Here is a 17260-nt window from a genome sequence, read left to right as displayed (position 1 = left end):
TGTATTAGCTACTCAGTAAATGCTGGCTGAGTTGAATTAAATGAAGTCAGCTCACTCAGAGGGAACAGCACTGAGAATGGCAAGGCTTATAAAGGATTGATTTTTGGGTCCCAAATAGACACAAAAAAGTGTTCCATTTCTCGCTTCTGCTTTAAACCCCAAAAGGATTTTGACTGTAATCAGCCTGGGCTTTCTTAATTCTTAGAAATGCAGTTTATCTATCATCTTCTCTGAATGACATGAAAATGTAAAAAAAAAAAAATAACTGACTAAAGGACTCAGTTGGCAAAATGCCTTCAAAATGGGTCTTACTGACAGTCCTCAGAACAGGGCATAATTAGATCCCAGATTCATCAATTGCAGATATAGAATGTCTTCAGATAAGAACATAAAGCCTTTCGTGATGTGCTGCTTCTTAATTGTATAATTAAATTCATCTAACTGCTTGCCTGGCACCTGGCATGTGGAGGTATATTCAATTAGAGCCCCAAGTTCAAGATGGAGGCTCCATCTATAATTGCTCTCCTCAAGAAGATGCCAGCTGGGTCAAGCTGCTGAATGAAGCGCGAAAGCTCCTCCTCACTGGGCTCAGATATACAGTTGATTAGAGAAGATGGGAACAAGTGAAATCTGAGATGACAGGCGGGAACCCTTGTCACTAACATGTTCCATTCCCCATTCATCTGTTTTCTATTGACTCTAAGTGGAATTGAAATGATGAATTGGAATTCATGTCAGGGAGCAGTATGCACATATTAAGAGGCAAATGTTATCTCTCAGGATTTTGTTCTCTAGGCTAATATCCTCTTTTTCATTACACCAGTAAAAGGAACATTTATCTGGACTATCAATTGGATGGCTAACTGTAGACATTTTGTCTGATGAGGTAGTTGAAGCGACTCCATATACCATTGCCCAGTTAGAGCCACACAGTGTCAGGGCTAGAAGGCACCATAGAGATCCAGTCAACTTATTCTCACTTCAGAGGCAGTGTCCTGTAGTGGAAAGGATGCTGAACCTCAAATCAAGAGAGACCTGGCTTTGAATACTGCCTTGAGCATTCATTAGTTTTGTGATCCTGGGCAAGTCCCTTTTCTGAGTCTCAGTTTTCTTATCTTGAATATGGGCCTAGTATCACCAGTAGTATTTACCTCAATGGGTTATATGGTGAGGACCAAATCATGTTAAACTCGTTGCTAAACCTTAAAGGACTATATAAATGTGAGCTTATATTATATTTTACAGAGGGAGAAACTGAGCCCCAGAGAAGTTAAGTAAATGAATCAAAGAGAAAGCTAGTATACAAAACACAACACATCTACCCCTTGTAGTCAAGAGTTCTACTTTCTTTTTTTTCCCCCCTTTTTTTTGGTGAGGCAATTGGGGTTAAGTGACTTGCCCAGGGTCACACAGCTAGTAAGTGTCAAGTGTCTGAGGTACTCAGACATTTGAACTCAGGTACTCCTGACTCCAAGGCTAGTGCTCTATCCACTGCACCACCTAGCTGCCCCTCTACTTTCTTTCTTAAAAAAAAACCAACATCCCATAACAAAACAAAACAACAAACAACAAAAATTCTTAAGTAGACAAACAAAAAGCCTAATTCATTGATTAACAAATCAATCAACAAACAAGCTTTTAAGTGCTAGGCATTGTAATGGATATTGGGAATACAATAAAATGAAGCCAAAAAACCCCAAACAATCCATATTTCTCAATGAAGTTACATTCTATTAGAATATTTAGTAGAGGTACTAACAGGTAACAAGATAACAAACTAGCAGAATGTTGGAAGAAATAGAAGAGAAAATCCATAACTTCATAATGGTGCCCTGGATAATTAAGTATTGAGTGAATAATAGGAAAAATTACTTTGAGAAGCGAGAGTTATGCCTATCATTTCATGCAAAGGATAAATTGGAGGTCTGAGCAATATTTTGTTTTGCAAAAGAATCTCCATAAGATTTCTCTAAGTAGCAGGCTTTAACAAATTTCTTTACCCAAATCCAGTTCCTACACAAATTTTTAAAAGAACATAGTCTTTTGTATAAAGTGAGATTCCCATGTACTGTTTTCAGATGCGAATTCCATTGCAGTAAATGCTGGTTTCTCACTGTGATCTGTCCTTTTCGTCCAGGCTTTCAGCTTGACAATTTAGACCATTTCCTTTCACATCATGCTGACAAGCAATAATTCCTTTTGGAAAGATGTGACACTTTAGAGCTCTGAAGGCCAAGACTGGGGGAGATCTAACGTCATGCTGAATTTCTCAGACCATCACATAAGGCCTGTTGGGTCTGACCCTATTGTGACCAATAAAATCGGGCTAATGAGCATTTCATCTTTTCTTGTGTTTTTTTTTCCTTCTTTTTTCTGCCTCCTAGAATCCTAGAGTCTCTAGCTTCATTTAAAACTCAGATCATGAGCCATTTTCTACAGGAAGATTTCTCTCTCTCTCTCTCTCTCTCTCTCTCTCTGTCCTGTAACACCTAGTGGAGTAAGTTCCTTGAGGGCAGGAACTGTTTTTCATTCTGTCTTTGTAACTCCAGCACCTGTCACAGTGCTTTGCACATTTAGGGTAAAACAAAAGCTTGTTATATTGAACTGCATTCTAGAGTGCATTTACTCCAGAGCTAGACCTAAAGCCAAGAACAGACTTCAACAGTTCTCTGATTGGTATGTATGCTATTCTAGGTCTAGAACTGATGCACAGCACACCCCACCATGACTCTATGGGACATCCCCAGACAAGCCATGGGGATGAATGTATATTGGAATACTGCTTGTGTAGGAGAGGATGAGAGGCAGCTGATGTGTGTCCATGGATATGAGAAAAGGATTGGCTCTGGGTCATACATCAATTCCACGGCACTGGCTAAGACAGGCTGACATTTTCTTAATGCCACGCTGAAGGTCATACATAAGTCCCTGTCTGCGTTAGCCAGTGACAATGTCATCTGTGCTTCAACAGCATATAGACATCCTCAAGTGCTTACCTCATAGGGTTGTGACACATATCAAATGAGATGTGTCAAAAGCGCTTTGCAAACCTTAAAGTGCTGTATAAAGTTTAGCTTCTACCACAACCACAACCATCATCAATATCATCTATGACAAAGGCACTGGTTATAAATACACGGTGTAGATACACCTGCTTTAATGCCACTGGAATCAGGGGATAAGTCTAGTACTATCTAGAAGGGTCTTAGAGGACATGATTGGACCAGTGGTGTCTTTGAATTGAATCTGTTGAATAATGAGCCATGTTATTTTTATTTTTTTTGCAGGGCAATTGGGGTTAAGTGACTTGCCCAGGGTCACACAGCTAGTAAGTGTTAAGTGTCTGAGGTCGGATTTGAACTCAGGTACTCCTGACTCCAGGGCCGGTGCTCTATCCACTGCGCCATCTAGCTGCCCCATGAGCCATGTTATTAATCAAGGTTTCTTTCACTGACTTTCCATTATTTCTTAGAAGAGGGTTGTTACCTGATATCTTGTGGGTTTACTGAATGTGTTCTTCACAGTAAGGTTGTCAGAATTCCCCATGCTGGTCTGGTAGCGAGATTTCTGAAACAATAAACAGATTGGGATTTGAACAGCACCCATGTGGAGCAAATTCCCTAAAAGAGCAATCCATCAGGGGTTTCCTATCAGGATATTAGAAAGCAAGTCTATATGTCCTTGACAAGGAAGGAACATCCAGGCCAACACTGGAGCTATAGGGCAATGGAATTATTCATTCCAGAGTAGAGTCAAAAGATTATTCAGCTACCACAACAGCTAAGGGAAAAGTAAAAAAAAAATGAGCAATTTTAAATCAATGGAAAAAATTTTTAGTCTATAGACTATGGAAGCTACATCTGTTGACTGGAAGTTATACCATTCCATATAGTTTTGTAACTTTTGTCAGTAATACCTTTTCATATTTGCCTGTTAGAGCAAGACTTTCATATTAAAGACCCTATGAACTGGATTTGTATTTTTCAAATGACAGTATATTTCCCTTACCTTATTCTGGGTGCATACCATGACATGCCTTAGATGGAAGAATCTACCCAACTCTGATTTTACACTAATAATTTCTAAACTATCCAGAATTGAAATACTACTGCTGCTTTTTCAGTTTTGTCATGCTTATGTAGAGTAGGATCCCAGCCAAAAAGGGTTTTCCAATTGTATATGCATAGTAAATGTAAGGAATGAAGTTAGGTGGGTGGGTTCACTATCTGTGTGAACTTCCATGCATATGCCCCACTTGTATATGTTGGCTATGTGAAGGTCTATCTATACATGTTCCATACATGAGTGTATTCTTCTGGTTGACCACATATACATTTCTAGGAGAGCTTGCCCCTGTCTGGGAGGAAAATCTCTTAGTACTATTTTCCTTACTATGCTATTTCATTACTTGTCTTTGATTTGAATTGATTGTGTCTTCTGGTTGACTAAAAGGTAAACATTTTGCTGAGGCCTTGTGAGCTAAGGTTATAAGTGGCAGTGGGGATGAGCACCTCCTAGTGTTAAGCTTTACAACTTTGAGAATTGCCCATGAGAACCCTGGGAACAAAATTCATGCCAGAGCATGAATTTAAAAATATTTATTTTTGAATTGAAAGTAAAATAAACTTATTTTATTTTTGCTTTGAGAATTTCATGATACCTCTCAGACAATTTGCAGCACCATTAGCCATGCCTGACCCTTTCCATATAAGGAAATACACATATACATGCTCATATATATGCACATATATGCACACAGTACACATACATACATAATCTACTCTGGCTATACTTAAACACAGTAGACAAACACACCACATGGTGTCATTTGAAGGACCCTGACCTCTAATATCTCCTCCATTGGCCTGTCACAAGGTCTGAAATTCTTGACATTGTAATCCCTCCCTGGGATTGAGGCCCCATGTCTCCAGAAGGTAGGGAGGAAAGCAGGTCTGAGAGAAATGCCACTATGAGGCACCTTGGGGAATCAAGGAACCTAAGGGACTGAGGAGAGAGAGGGCAAGCATGGGCAGGAAGAGAGGTGACAGGCTGTCAGAGATAAGCTTCTGTGACTTTCAAGCTTCACCAGATCCCCAGCCTAGTCTAACACTGTTAACCATTTCTCATTCTTCTCAAATGTTTCCTCACATTCTCTAACTACCTTTATAACCAGAGTTGGTTTGGATAATGCTGAGGAAAATGGGAACAAGTCCTTTTATCTCCTGCAGACTTTAGATCTTTTTATCCATTCTTCTGTAGCATCAATATCAGAAGCAAAAGCACAAGTACATATACGCACAAAACATCCCCCATCCCACTAACCACCAAAATGAAGTCACCACCTACCCTCAGCTTAGAGTTCAGCATGCCCATCTCAAGGTCATTTTCACAGCTTTTGGCCTTGGATTTGCAGAGTTTTATGAGGCACATTTTGATTCTCATTATGAGATAATAAAATGATTTAGGACTTGGCACTAGGTTAAAAGGAGCAGGTAGAGTCCGACCTTCATCAAAATAAGATAACCAAAGCTTAGCTCGGGCAAATTTCCACTCCACATCTGCATCCTCCTGTGAGAGAATTAGGGGGGGAAAAGGCCATCATCAAAAACCAAAATAAACCCCCCACATTTAGTATTCTTACTCTCACTAAATTTTCGAAGTGGTCATAGTTTGGATGTGAAAGATATTTGGGCATAGCAGAAAGACTGCAGGACTAGGGGTCAGGACACCTGGGTCCCCTTTGCTCTGCCACTAACCAGTTAACATGACCTTGGGATTATCACTTCTCTCTGGTCTCCTCACCTTCCAAATGAAAGATTTGGGCTACACAATCACTAAGGTAATTCTAATTCGGACTTTTTTACTTTTACAAATGCAACCTTGAAATTATCATTAAGGGCACTATCAGGCATCCACTGATAACTGGAAGTGGAGGCATTTTCTTCAGCATTTGACATTTGATTAACACAGCTCTGATAGATACTGTTACCTCATTATTAAAAAACTTTCCATAATAAAATCTGACCCTCATTGCCACACATCCTAAATCAGGAAGTGTGTATTAGTGTGGAAAGAGACTGATTTTGGGGTCAGAGGACTTAGGTTCTGCTCTGACAGTCCTTTGATCTTGGCCAATCTACATAACTTCTCCAGACTTCAGGTTCTTTGTTTTTAAAATGAGGGGACTGGACTAGGTGGCCTTTGAGGTACCTTCCAATTCTACATGCTAAGTCCTTCGGGGCCTCTATGATCTTGTCTCAATCAGGCTTTTGTACCCTACGTTCTGATTTAACCAGACCATTTATTATTTGCTGAATGTCTCCTGTTTTTTTTTTTTGTCTTTATGCTTTTGCTCACACTTTTGCCTTCCCCAGGAATTCCAATCTCCAGTTTTGTTCTTGAGAAAATTTTCCATTCTCTCTCCTTCTACCCCTAATACACATTTAGTGGGTTTTCTGGCTGCTTAGAACAGGAATTGGGGTGGAGCTTGTGTAACTTCCTAGAGCTTTTGTCCATGGCTTCTGAGCTCCTTTCCCCTAATCTTTGAGCCCCTGCTCCTCCTCGGGCTACTCCCCATGCCCCCCACTCACCACCCCCACCGCGTCCTCTGTAAGGAATAAGATAAAGCCCACACGTTAGATTGTTGAGCCCTGAGTAGCTGTCAGACTCCTTTTATTGCCCTGGGGGAAATATTCATAGAGCATTAGACCTGAATGAGACATTAGAACACAAAACATGGAATTTCCAAGCAGAAAAGGGACCTTAGAAACAAAGTAACTTGGAATTGGAAGGTACTATGGAACACGGAATATGTAAAGTCAGATTTAGAACATAGAATGTAGAATGTTAAGAGCTGGAATGCACCATAGAGCATAGAAGACAGAGTGCCAGAAATATAACTCAGAAACATGGAATATTATGGCTGGAAAGGACCTTAGAGCTTTGAATGCCAGATGTGGCTGGGAGTTTGACAATCATCATTCTTTGTTTTATAAAGAAATGCTGAAATATAGAACTTTGAACATGAAAGGAATACCAGCAACCATTTAGTGCAGCACAACCCAGAAAGAATCCTTTCTCTCTCTCTCTCTCTCTCTCTCTCTCTCTCTCTCTCTCTCTCTCTCTCTGTCTCTCTCTTTTTGGTGAGGCAATTGGGGTTAAGTGACTTGCCCAGGGTCACACAGCTAGTAATTGTCAAGTGTCTGAGGCCGGATTTGAACTCAGATCCTCCCGAATCCAGGGCTGTGCCACCTAGCTGCCCCCAAGAATCCCCTCTTAAAACATAACTGACAAATACCTATTCCACTTTTTCCCTTGAATTCTGCCAGTTAGAGGGAAAACTACTTTCCAAGGCAGCCCATCCTACTTTTGTCCAGTCCTTACTGTTGGCAGTTTTTCTTTATGTAACTTCCATCTATTGCTCCTAGTTCTGCTAGTTCTGCCTTCCGGAGCCAAATAGAACAAGTTGAAGCCCTCTTCCATATAACATGACAGTCTTTCAAACACCTGAAGTCAACTATTCGACCCCAAGTCTCCTCTTCCCCAGGCTGAATACCCCTCTTTCCTTCAGCTAACTGATCCTTATGTTATATTGAGCCAGTTGCTCTTCTTTGAACACTCTTCGGTTGCATTGGCATTCTAAAATAGTGGCATCCAGAAGTAATCCCAATATTAATCATGAAACCCTGCTAAGACTCTTTGGCGGCCATCTTAAGCTGTTCATTTAAACCCACAGTTCATTTTCAGATAAAATGCTATCTGACCATACCTTCTTCACCTTATACATGAAAGTTGACTTTTTCAACTTGTGTATAAGACAATACTTATGTATTAAATTTTGCCTTAGTAGATTTGGTTCAATATTTTAACCTGTTGATATTTTGGGGGTCCTGCCTATGTTATTCAGTGTGTTAGTTATCACTCCCAACTTTGTGATATCTGAAAAATATTATGTGTATCATCTATGACTTTTTCCAAAGAATTGATCTTAAAAATATTAAATAACAGAGGGCTTTAAACATAGGTTCCTAGGGGATATGTCTGGAGATTCCAATCCAAATTGAAATTGAGTTATTAATTATTCTTCTTTAGGGCCAGTCATTCAACCACATCTGAATGCATTTCATTATAATATTTTCTCTCCATATTTTTTCACAAGGACAGCATGAGGAAATCTGTCAAATGCATTGCCAACATCTTGACAAATTATAGGTATAACTTGACCTCTTTTACCTGTTTAGAAATCCTTATAAACACAGAAATGAGGCTAATCTAACATGATCTGTTCTTTATAAATTCATATTGGGTCTTTATGATCAATGCTTCTCATTTAAATGTGTTCATTAACCATCTCTTTAATAATAATTATTTCCAGAATTTTTGCCAGGAATCAAAGTTAAGATTGGCCTATAGTTTTTCGAGTCCATTCCTCCCTCCCTCCCTCCCTCCCTTCCTTCCTTCCTTCCTTCCTCCCTCTCTCTCCACCTCTCCTCTTTAATGGAAGAACATTTGTTCTGCCTCAGTCCTATATACTGACTCTATCTGATATGATTTTTCAGATGTTCTGATTGGTACAGCACATGTGTCTAGCTGGTTTTTTAATACCTGAGGATGTCACTCATTCTGGCCACATGACTGAAACTCATTAAGGGCAGCTAGGCACTCTCTTACTATTATTATCTTGTTTATCTTGGGTATCAAGTCCCTATTAGCCATTTTTGTTTTGTCCTTTCTAGTCCAAAGGTTATTTTTCTTGGTAGAGAAAATGGAAGTGAAATAAGAATGGAGCAACTCAGCTATCCATGCCCCATCTTTCCTAATGAGTCAGCCTAGCCCTTCTTTGATCCTCTTATCTTAACCAATATTGCTGAAGCAAGACAAACAAAAAAAAAAACCAGCTTATTTGTTATCCTCAGTTTTTCCTTCCAGTGCCAACTCATTCTGAGCTTACTCTTTTTTAAAAAAAACATCATCCATTGCTTTTGTCTTCAGCTTCTGTTTGCTGCCCTCACTTTCATCTCTTACATGTCTTAAAAATACAACTGGGGTTGGTTAGCACCCTGCTCAATCACATTGATCTTTTCTGGCAACTTCCCCTCTTTTTTCTTCATCGGAATCATTCTTTTTTGTGTCTTGAGGACTTAATTCTTTAGAGCCTCTTTAGATAACTTCCCATAAAGGAAATTTAGGCTTAGAGAGGGCAGATAAGTTGCTCAAGTTCACACAGCAAACCAGTGTCAGAGCTGATAACTCCAGAGAGAAAGAGCTGCCCAGTGCTCTTTCTGCCACCCATGATGAGGTGGCACTTCTGCCTTCTCAGATCTAAAGGGATCAGGGTAATACTATAGAATCAGAGTTTGGGGCTATGCTGAAGCCTTAATACTTCAACAGATGCATGAAATCACTGACACAGGGACTTCCTTTAAGAATGTGATCTATGCACACCTCACATTGTGTAGCTCTTGCACATGTAATTGTAAATCCTCCACAGGAGATCTACCCAACTTAGGCTTTGCTGGATGCTTGCATTTCTTTCTTGAGTCCAGATGGGGGACATGAAAGAAGGATGAAAGGGGAGAATGAACCCTAACCCTGAGCCCTCCACTGAGATGTAATTAAATATTGAATGCTATAGAATTGTACTTATGTTGTAGAAGTTATATATATAATATTATATAATATACATATTATATAGAATAGTTATATGTAGATTGTTATAGAATTGGCCCTTCAATGTCTTCTAGCCTACCTCCTATTTTTAGAAAGAAGGAAACAGGTTCAAAGAGATGTAGTAACTCACTTAGAAACATACAATATGTTCTAGAAGCAAGATTTTAATTTGGGTTTTCTAACTCCTAGGGTAAGACTATCCATTCATGCTTTCTGCATATAACTTTGGCTGAAGCTAGGTGCCACAGTAAATAGAGAACCTGGCTTGGAGTTAGGAAGACCTGAGTTCAAATCCAGCCTTAGACACTTACTAGCTATGTGACCTTGGGTAAGCCACTTAACCTCTGTTTACTTTAGTTTCCTTATCTGTAAAATGTGGATAATAATGTGCTTAGCACTGTGCCTGGCCCAGAGTAAGTGCTATATAAAAGTTGTTATTGTTGTTGTTGTTGTTGTTGTTATCATTACTATATGTCATGTTAATACCCTGTACTTTTTTTTCTTGAATTTTTAGATGTTAAAACAGGAGTGTAAAGTATCATGGCAGCTGAGATTTTTCTGTGGTTGGACCATGATGGGTTGTTGTTGCTGTTTTAATTTCAATTTAATTTTTTTAGGTTGGGTCTCCTGATCTCTTCCAGGCTAGAAGTTCAGAGGCCACTCATGGGCCTGATACCTCTAATGAATAGCCTGGGAACTTTGACCTGCTCCATTTCCAGCCTGGGTCAGGTTTGCCCCTCCCCAGGCAGCTTTGGTGGCCTCCACTCCTGGAGGCTCATCATATTGGCTCCTGTCTTAGTGCAGACACATGATTGACTTAATTCTCTACAATTCAGAATCCCTGAGCTCAAGTAATTCATAGTCCTCAGTCTCCGTGGCAGCAGAGATTATAAGAATGAGCTTCCATGCTGGGCCATGGTGGGTTTTTGTAAAGAGTCAGGAATAAGGCTTTGGGGGTCTGTCTGTCTGACTGCTTACCTGTGTTTCTATCTGCTCTGTTTCTGTCTTTCCCCATTCCCCATTCCCCTCCGCATCACCCCTTCCCCTTAATCTCAAGCTTCTGTTGCCTATCTGTTGAGTGAAGAGACACAAAGAGGCGGCCTGAAGGTGCCTCAGGTAGAGGTAGGTTTCTCTAAAGAAACCTGAGATGCTAAACCAAGCTACCAGATTTGCCAGGAAAACAGCCAGCAAAAATAGGTTGGCATAGCTGACAGCTGGCAGCATAAGATGACTACTAGCTTGACGATGTGAGATGAGCTTTCCGCTCACTTTGATTTTTGAGATGGATAATGCTTGGTGGTTGTTTGTCCTTTATTCTTTTTTTTTTTTTTTTTAGTGAGGCAATTGGGGTTAAGTGACTTGCCCAAGGTCACACAGCTAGTAAGTGTTAAGTGTCTGAGGCCGGATTTGAACTCAGGTACTCCTGATTCCAGGGCCGGTGCTCTACCGCTGCACCACCTAGCTGCCCCATTTGTCCTTTATTCTTGAAGAGGACCATGGCAGATGTCATGACTTGCAATGATTTGGATTTAAGAGAGGAAAGGCTGTGCAAAGTCCCCAGCCTTACTTTCTCCTCTGGAGTCATCTAGGTCCAGTGGCAAGATATATTATCAGGATGACTGGAGATGGTCCTGGATGTTTAAGGAAATTGGAGTTAAGTGACTTGTCCAGGATCACACAGCTAGTAAGTGTCTGAGTTCAAATTTGAACTCAGGTCCTCCCAACCTCAGGACCAGTGCTCTATCCACTGAGCCAGATAGCTGTCCATATAAATGCTTGGTAAACAGCATTTAGATGCATATTTATCTACTATGAGAATAAAGTAAGTAGCATATAGAAAATAGGGTGAGAGGAATTGTGAATTCAGACCTTCCCAAACCTTATCACTTAGACACTTTTCTTCTTAATGCTGTTGGATTTTACTTTGAATTTCTCTTTAGCCAGTGCATTTATCTTATAGGCTGATGGTGACTTCTTTGTAGGTATGCCAAGAAAGGAATGAAGACTGGAGACCCCACATGGATGAAGACTAGATGAATCAAAGGGAATTATGTTTTTTCCCCTGGAAATTAATCCATATTGCCAAATATAAATGTGAGCCCTGGAGCAATAGGAAATTTATAAATGTTGGCAGAATCTGGGAAGTGTTGCTGAATATTGTTTTCAAGCTTTAAGTGCCACCTGGTGGTTTGCACGATATAGAGCTCTGCAGTAGCTCCTTCAAGTCACATCCCTGGTGAATGAATGGATGAATAAAGCATTGATTAAACATTTACTGTGTGCAACAGACTGGGGAGACAAGTAGGAAAAAAGAGTAAGATAGTCACTCTTCTCAAAGAGTTTACATTCTCATAATGAGCCAACATGTATGAAACATTTCAGCTTTAAGATGGAAAGATTCTATAGTTTTTAAGAGTATGCTGGCAAACAGAGAGAAATGCCTCTTTTAAAAATGCAGTTTCCACTGATAAAATACCAGTTTCTGAGGTTGCCATTTGACAGCACCAAGGACTTTGGAGATTTTTTTTGGGGGGGGGGTTCTACAAAAGACCTAGCTGTGTTACCTGTAGGAGCTATTGCCAAGCTGCATCTCCAAAAGGAGATGCTTCCAAGGATGATGGCTATGGACACTGGGCTGGAAGCACTGCTATTCCAAAGTCTCAGGGTTCAGGGTCATGGGCTGTCTCTATTGTGTTCTGAATGATGATGGTCACTCATGATGGTCAAGGTAGTGGTGGTGGTTCGATCTGTTAGTCATGTGCTGTCTCCTATCTGTCTTTCAGGTTACCTTATTGCTTTAGCTAGACTGGCTTGCATATCCTGTGAGTAGCATTTGGTTGGCAGTTGGTGGGAATATCTGGCTCCTTCTCCACAGGGGTGAATTGCTTCCTCAAATGATGACTGTGAAAACTGAGCTGGAAGCAGGATCAATGGGGCTGTGGTATCTCCCAGGGCTCTTATGCCCATCTAACTCTTGGTTGCAGTTGGTCAGCACTCATTGCGGATGGTTATAAGGAAAATATTCTCTGCCATTGGCTGTGGGGGCTGGAAGCAGACCTGGTGGTTTGTGGGACACTGCTATTTCCCTTAGTGGGAAAAACACTCTAGATGTTGCCCACTGTGGCACATGGGCAAAGTGTTTTATGTATTTTTCAACTTCACCTTTCTGAATCTGTTTCCTCATCTGTAAAATGAGGATATAGTATTTGTACTATCCATCTTAGAAGGTTCTTGGGAAGAATGTACTTTATAAACTTTAAAGTATTAGAGAAATATGAGTTATTTCTATTAGTGAAGTGTCCTCTTTTAATAAAGAAGAAACTGAGGTCAAGAGGAGTTCCTTAAATTCAATAAAGATTTATTAAACACCTACTAAAGTTCCAGGCACTATACTAAGTCCTGTGGATACAAAAAGGCAAAAGATAGTCTTTGCCCTCCAGGAGCTTGTAATTAAATGGATTAAGTGACTACCAAAGCCCACAGATGACCACAGATGAACTGAGGCTATAACTTAGAGCTCTTAATTTTTAATCTATCCATTTTCTGACATTTTTGGGGTAATTTTAAAAAAACCTCACCTGATAATGCAAATAATAATCTGTTTATTCATACTTACATGGACACATCATGTACACAATTTGCTCCTCTCACAGCAAATCATCATAATTAATTCTAGCAGAGACACTGACCCAAAGATAGTGACACTCAAGAGGGAGCTAACAGCTGAAACCTAGTTTATGAGGGAATTAGACAGGTTTGCCTGGCTTTGGAGTTCACTATAGGGGAGCTCATTAACCAGATAAATGACAATATGGTACAAGGGATAGAATGCTGACTCTAGCCAGAGGCTTCAGTTCTTATTTGTGTGACACTGGACACATCATTTAGCTGCCCTGGCTCTCTGTTTCCTCATCTGTAAAATGAGGGGAGCTGGACTAGTTGGCCTGTGGGTCTCTTTTAGCTCCAAATCTATCATCTTATGATCTATGTATGAGGAAGATGCAATAACTAAGGTAAAGTGTGACAGTGGAAAGAGAGCAGGACTTTGACTCTGTATTCAGACCCTGGCTCTGCCCCTTTGTGACCATGGGGATGTATAGGTCTCTTCCTTTCTCTGAACCTGTTTTCTTGTCAGTAAAACAGGAATAATATTTGTGCTATCTGCCTCTCACAGTTATTGCGAGAGCAGTACAGGTTCTATGGCCTGATAGAAATGTGAATTATTATTGTTTCATAGATATTATGCAACTAGTACATGCGACTAAATAATTTCATGGCCATTAAAAGAAATTATACTAAAGGGCATTTATAGAGGCAGTTTACTCAACTGGGGTATATCAGTGAAGTCAAAGATGCGGTCTTCATCTCTATATTTACTAGAGAGGTAGCATTGTCTAGGCCACTGGACTTAGAGTCTGGAGGACCTGGGTTCAAATTTCCCCTCAGACATTGACTAGCTGGGGAACTCTGGACAAACCACTAAATCTCTCTGCATCTCAGTTTCCTCATTTGTCATTTGAAGGGGGTGGATTTGATGGCTTCTAAAGCTCCTTCCCGCTCTAAATCTGTTATCACATGATCCAATTCTAAATGTGTATTTTATGTAGGATGGTCAGGCTTGACACTTCTCCTGGAGAGAGAGAAATATCCAGAGTGAATCCATAAGTGTAATTGGTAGGCTTTATAGAAACTCCACCAATCTATGTTTGCATTCTTATCTGGCTCACTTTTCACCGGAATGTTCTTAAATGTATGGGGTTTTCTTACCCATAATTCATGCAAAGGGCATTTTGAAGGTGACTGAGATGCCAAAGTCCTTGAGATCAAGGCACATGAGAATCATTTGGAAAAACTAAAATATCTAGTTTGCAAAAGAGAAGACTTGGGAGAGGGAGGCATGATAGTTGTCTTCAAGTACTAGGAGGGATGTCACATGGAAGAAAGATTAGAATTGTTCTGGCTTGGGGGCAGCTAGGTGGCACAGTGGATGAAGCACCAGCTCAGGATTCAGGAGGACCTGAGTTCAAATCTGGCCTCAGACACTTGATACTTACTAGCTGTGTGACCTTGGGCAAATCACTTAACCCTCATTGTCCCACAAAAAAATGTTCTAGCTAGTTCCAGAAGATAGAACCAGGTTCAAGGAGTAGAAGTTTTGGAGAGTTATATTTAGGGTCATTGGAAAGATAAACTTTCTACACACTAGAGATGATTAAAAGTAGAAATTGATGCCTTGTTTTGGTACCAAGGGAGTAGTTTCCCCCTTATTAGAAGTCCTCAAAACAAATTTAATATGTACACATATATAGAGCTCTTTTAGGAATGGGTTGAACTAAGTGGTCTCTCAAGTCTCTTACAATGCTAAGATTCTGTGATTTGTTTGTAAAATGTTCCTAAGTATTTTGCTTTGTATAAAGGAATGTACTATCGGGGGTCAAGGGGTCACATATCATCAGTACTTCCTATTGTGTTACAGTTCCCCTTTCCATAATGTTTTAAGACTTAGGAAAAGCTTTCCTCATAACTTTGCAAGGTAGGGTAACAGTACAGGAAGTATTTTCTTGATTTTATTTTATAGCTGAGTAAACTGAGATTCAGAAATAGGAAATGACTTGTCCATGACTACAAAACAGAGAGCACATTGAGTTCCTCATTGTTGTATATATGGTTTGGTTTCGGTGTTTGGGGAAAAAATTACCACAATAATTTGCTCATCCATATTGTTGCGGAAACTATTGGGTGGGCTATCAAGTCCATAGTAGAATCCAACATGGGAGTTTTTCCAGTTTATCATGCGGTGTTGATACACATTTAGTACACATATTTATGCCAAAACAAAACCAATTGTAATTTAAGAATCAAATCAAAAGGCACCCATTATTTCAATAGATCTAGAATCTCTTTGATTGGTTACTCCCTCCATGCTTGTAACTCTTGTCTGCATCTAACATAATCCTCTATAGGAATTCCATCCAATGTCACAGGGGGCTTCTTCTAGAGATCTTGACATTGTGTGGCTAGCTAAAGACTACAGAGAAATCATCAGTTGATCTAGAAAGGTCATCCCTCTTTGAACACGGATCTGGATAATTTACAGAAGTCATGGAAAGTGCTTCCAACATAGATCTCATCCTAGTTATCATCAGGGACAGGTTTTTTCCCCATTTAGAAACACATGGCCATGAAGTCTATACTTTGAAGTCTTAAGATCCAAGAAAGAACTGGGTCCTGGACTGATCAAGGGAATCCACCAAGGGACAGATTTCAATATTAGTAATTCATTTAAGAGGACAGGCATCTAGGAAGAGCAAGTCTTTATATTTATGATTTCTTTTTTCTTTACTTAAGCCAAACTAGGAAGGAAGTATGCTGATATCTAGCATTTTCATTTCCTAAGACAGGCACATAAATTAAACTAAGTAGGGAAGAGGGAGAAAGGGGGGAGAGGAGAAGGGATGGAAAATTCAGTGAACTGGGCTTACCTCAATTTCCTGATACGAGTTGTTGATCATGGCTATTAACATATTGAGGAGCACGACTACCATGGTAACGTTGTAGACACCGTAGAGCACGTAGCCAGTATTCTCGATGAACTTGTGATTGTTCTTCAGCACCACCGAGATCACTTCAGATAAGCCAAATATTGACCAGAATAATGTTTTAAAACTTTCTTCTACCCTACAAGCAAAATAAACCACCCTTTCACAAAGTTCTCACTGAGAGCACATTTTTTAAAAAAAGTAATGCTGCTAGTATAAGTAGAATGTTTAATATTCTTAAAACATAGACCTAACCCTGTGACTCTACCATGTAAAAACAATCTTCAGTGATTTTCTCTTATCTCTAGGGTGAAATATAGTCTTCCCCCCCTTTTTTGGTGGGGCAATGAGGGTTAAGTGACTTGCCTAGGGTCACACAGCTAGTAAGTGTCAAGTGTCTGAGGCCGGATTTGAACTCAGGTCCTCCTGAATCCAGGGCTGGTGCTTTATCCACTGAGCCACCTAGCTGCCCCTTGAAATATAGTCTTGAACTTAAAACCTTTCACAGTCTGGTTCTTCCTTAACTTTCTAGTCATTTCATATCACTATTTCTTCTACTCTCCCTTCCAGTCAAACTGGCCAAAGAGCTTTTATTTTTTTCCACATAGGACATTCCATCTCACCCGTGTGTCTTTGTCCAGACAGTCCCCCTTGTCTTGAATGCACTCCCCAGTCACCCCTTGCCTTTTGGAATCCCTAACTTCCTTCAAAGCATAGCTTCCATGCCACATCCTATAGGATCTTTTCCTGATGAGCCCCTGCATCCACTCTTGCCAAGTGTTCCTCTTCTATCTCTTTAAATAACGTTGTGTTTATTTTGTATATACTTCGTATGTGTTTATTTCTGTACATGTTGTACCCCTCAGTAGAATGTAAGCTTCTTGAGGGCATGGACTGCCTTGTTTTTGTCTTTGTGCCTCCAATGCCTTGTACGTCATAGGTACTCAACAAATCTTTCTTGAAGTGAGTTAAACTGGAAATGTGCCTCAGACTAGTCAGTTAGACTCAGTAATTATCCTAGCTGATAGCTTAGGTATTCCAAAATGACAATA

At 40.0% G+C, this 17260-nt stretch overlaps 1 protein-coding gene across 1 annotated transcript in view; it reads right to left on the bottom strand.

Annotated features, from left to right (window-relative positions):
* The window catches only part of TRPC7 (transient receptor potential cation channel subfamily C member 7), a 262244-nt gene that overhangs the window by 11682 nt on the left and 233302 nt on the right, over positions 1 to 17260 (bottom strand). Inside the window, exons 8-10 of the mRNA XM_043980053.1 lie at positions 16152 to 16347; positions 5347 to 5568; positions 3487 to 3567 (exon numbers count right to left, since the gene is read on the bottom strand). Of these exons, the coding sequence (XP_043835988.1) occupies positions 3487 to 3567; positions 5347 to 5568; positions 16152 to 16347 (499 nt within the window). The remainder of the gene's footprint in view (positions 1 to 3486; positions 3568 to 5346; positions 5569 to 16151; positions 16348 to 17260) is intronic.

This window comes from Dromiciops gliroides, chromosome 2 (genome assembly GCF_019393635.1).
Source record: "Dromiciops gliroides isolate mDroGli1 chromosome 2, mDroGli1.pri, whole genome shotgun sequence".
NCBI classification, from domain to species: domain Eukaryota; kingdom Metazoa; phylum Chordata; class Mammalia; order Microbiotheria; family Microbiotheriidae; genus Dromiciops; species Dromiciops gliroides.
This window is presented reverse-complemented; position numbering and strand designations above follow the sequence as displayed.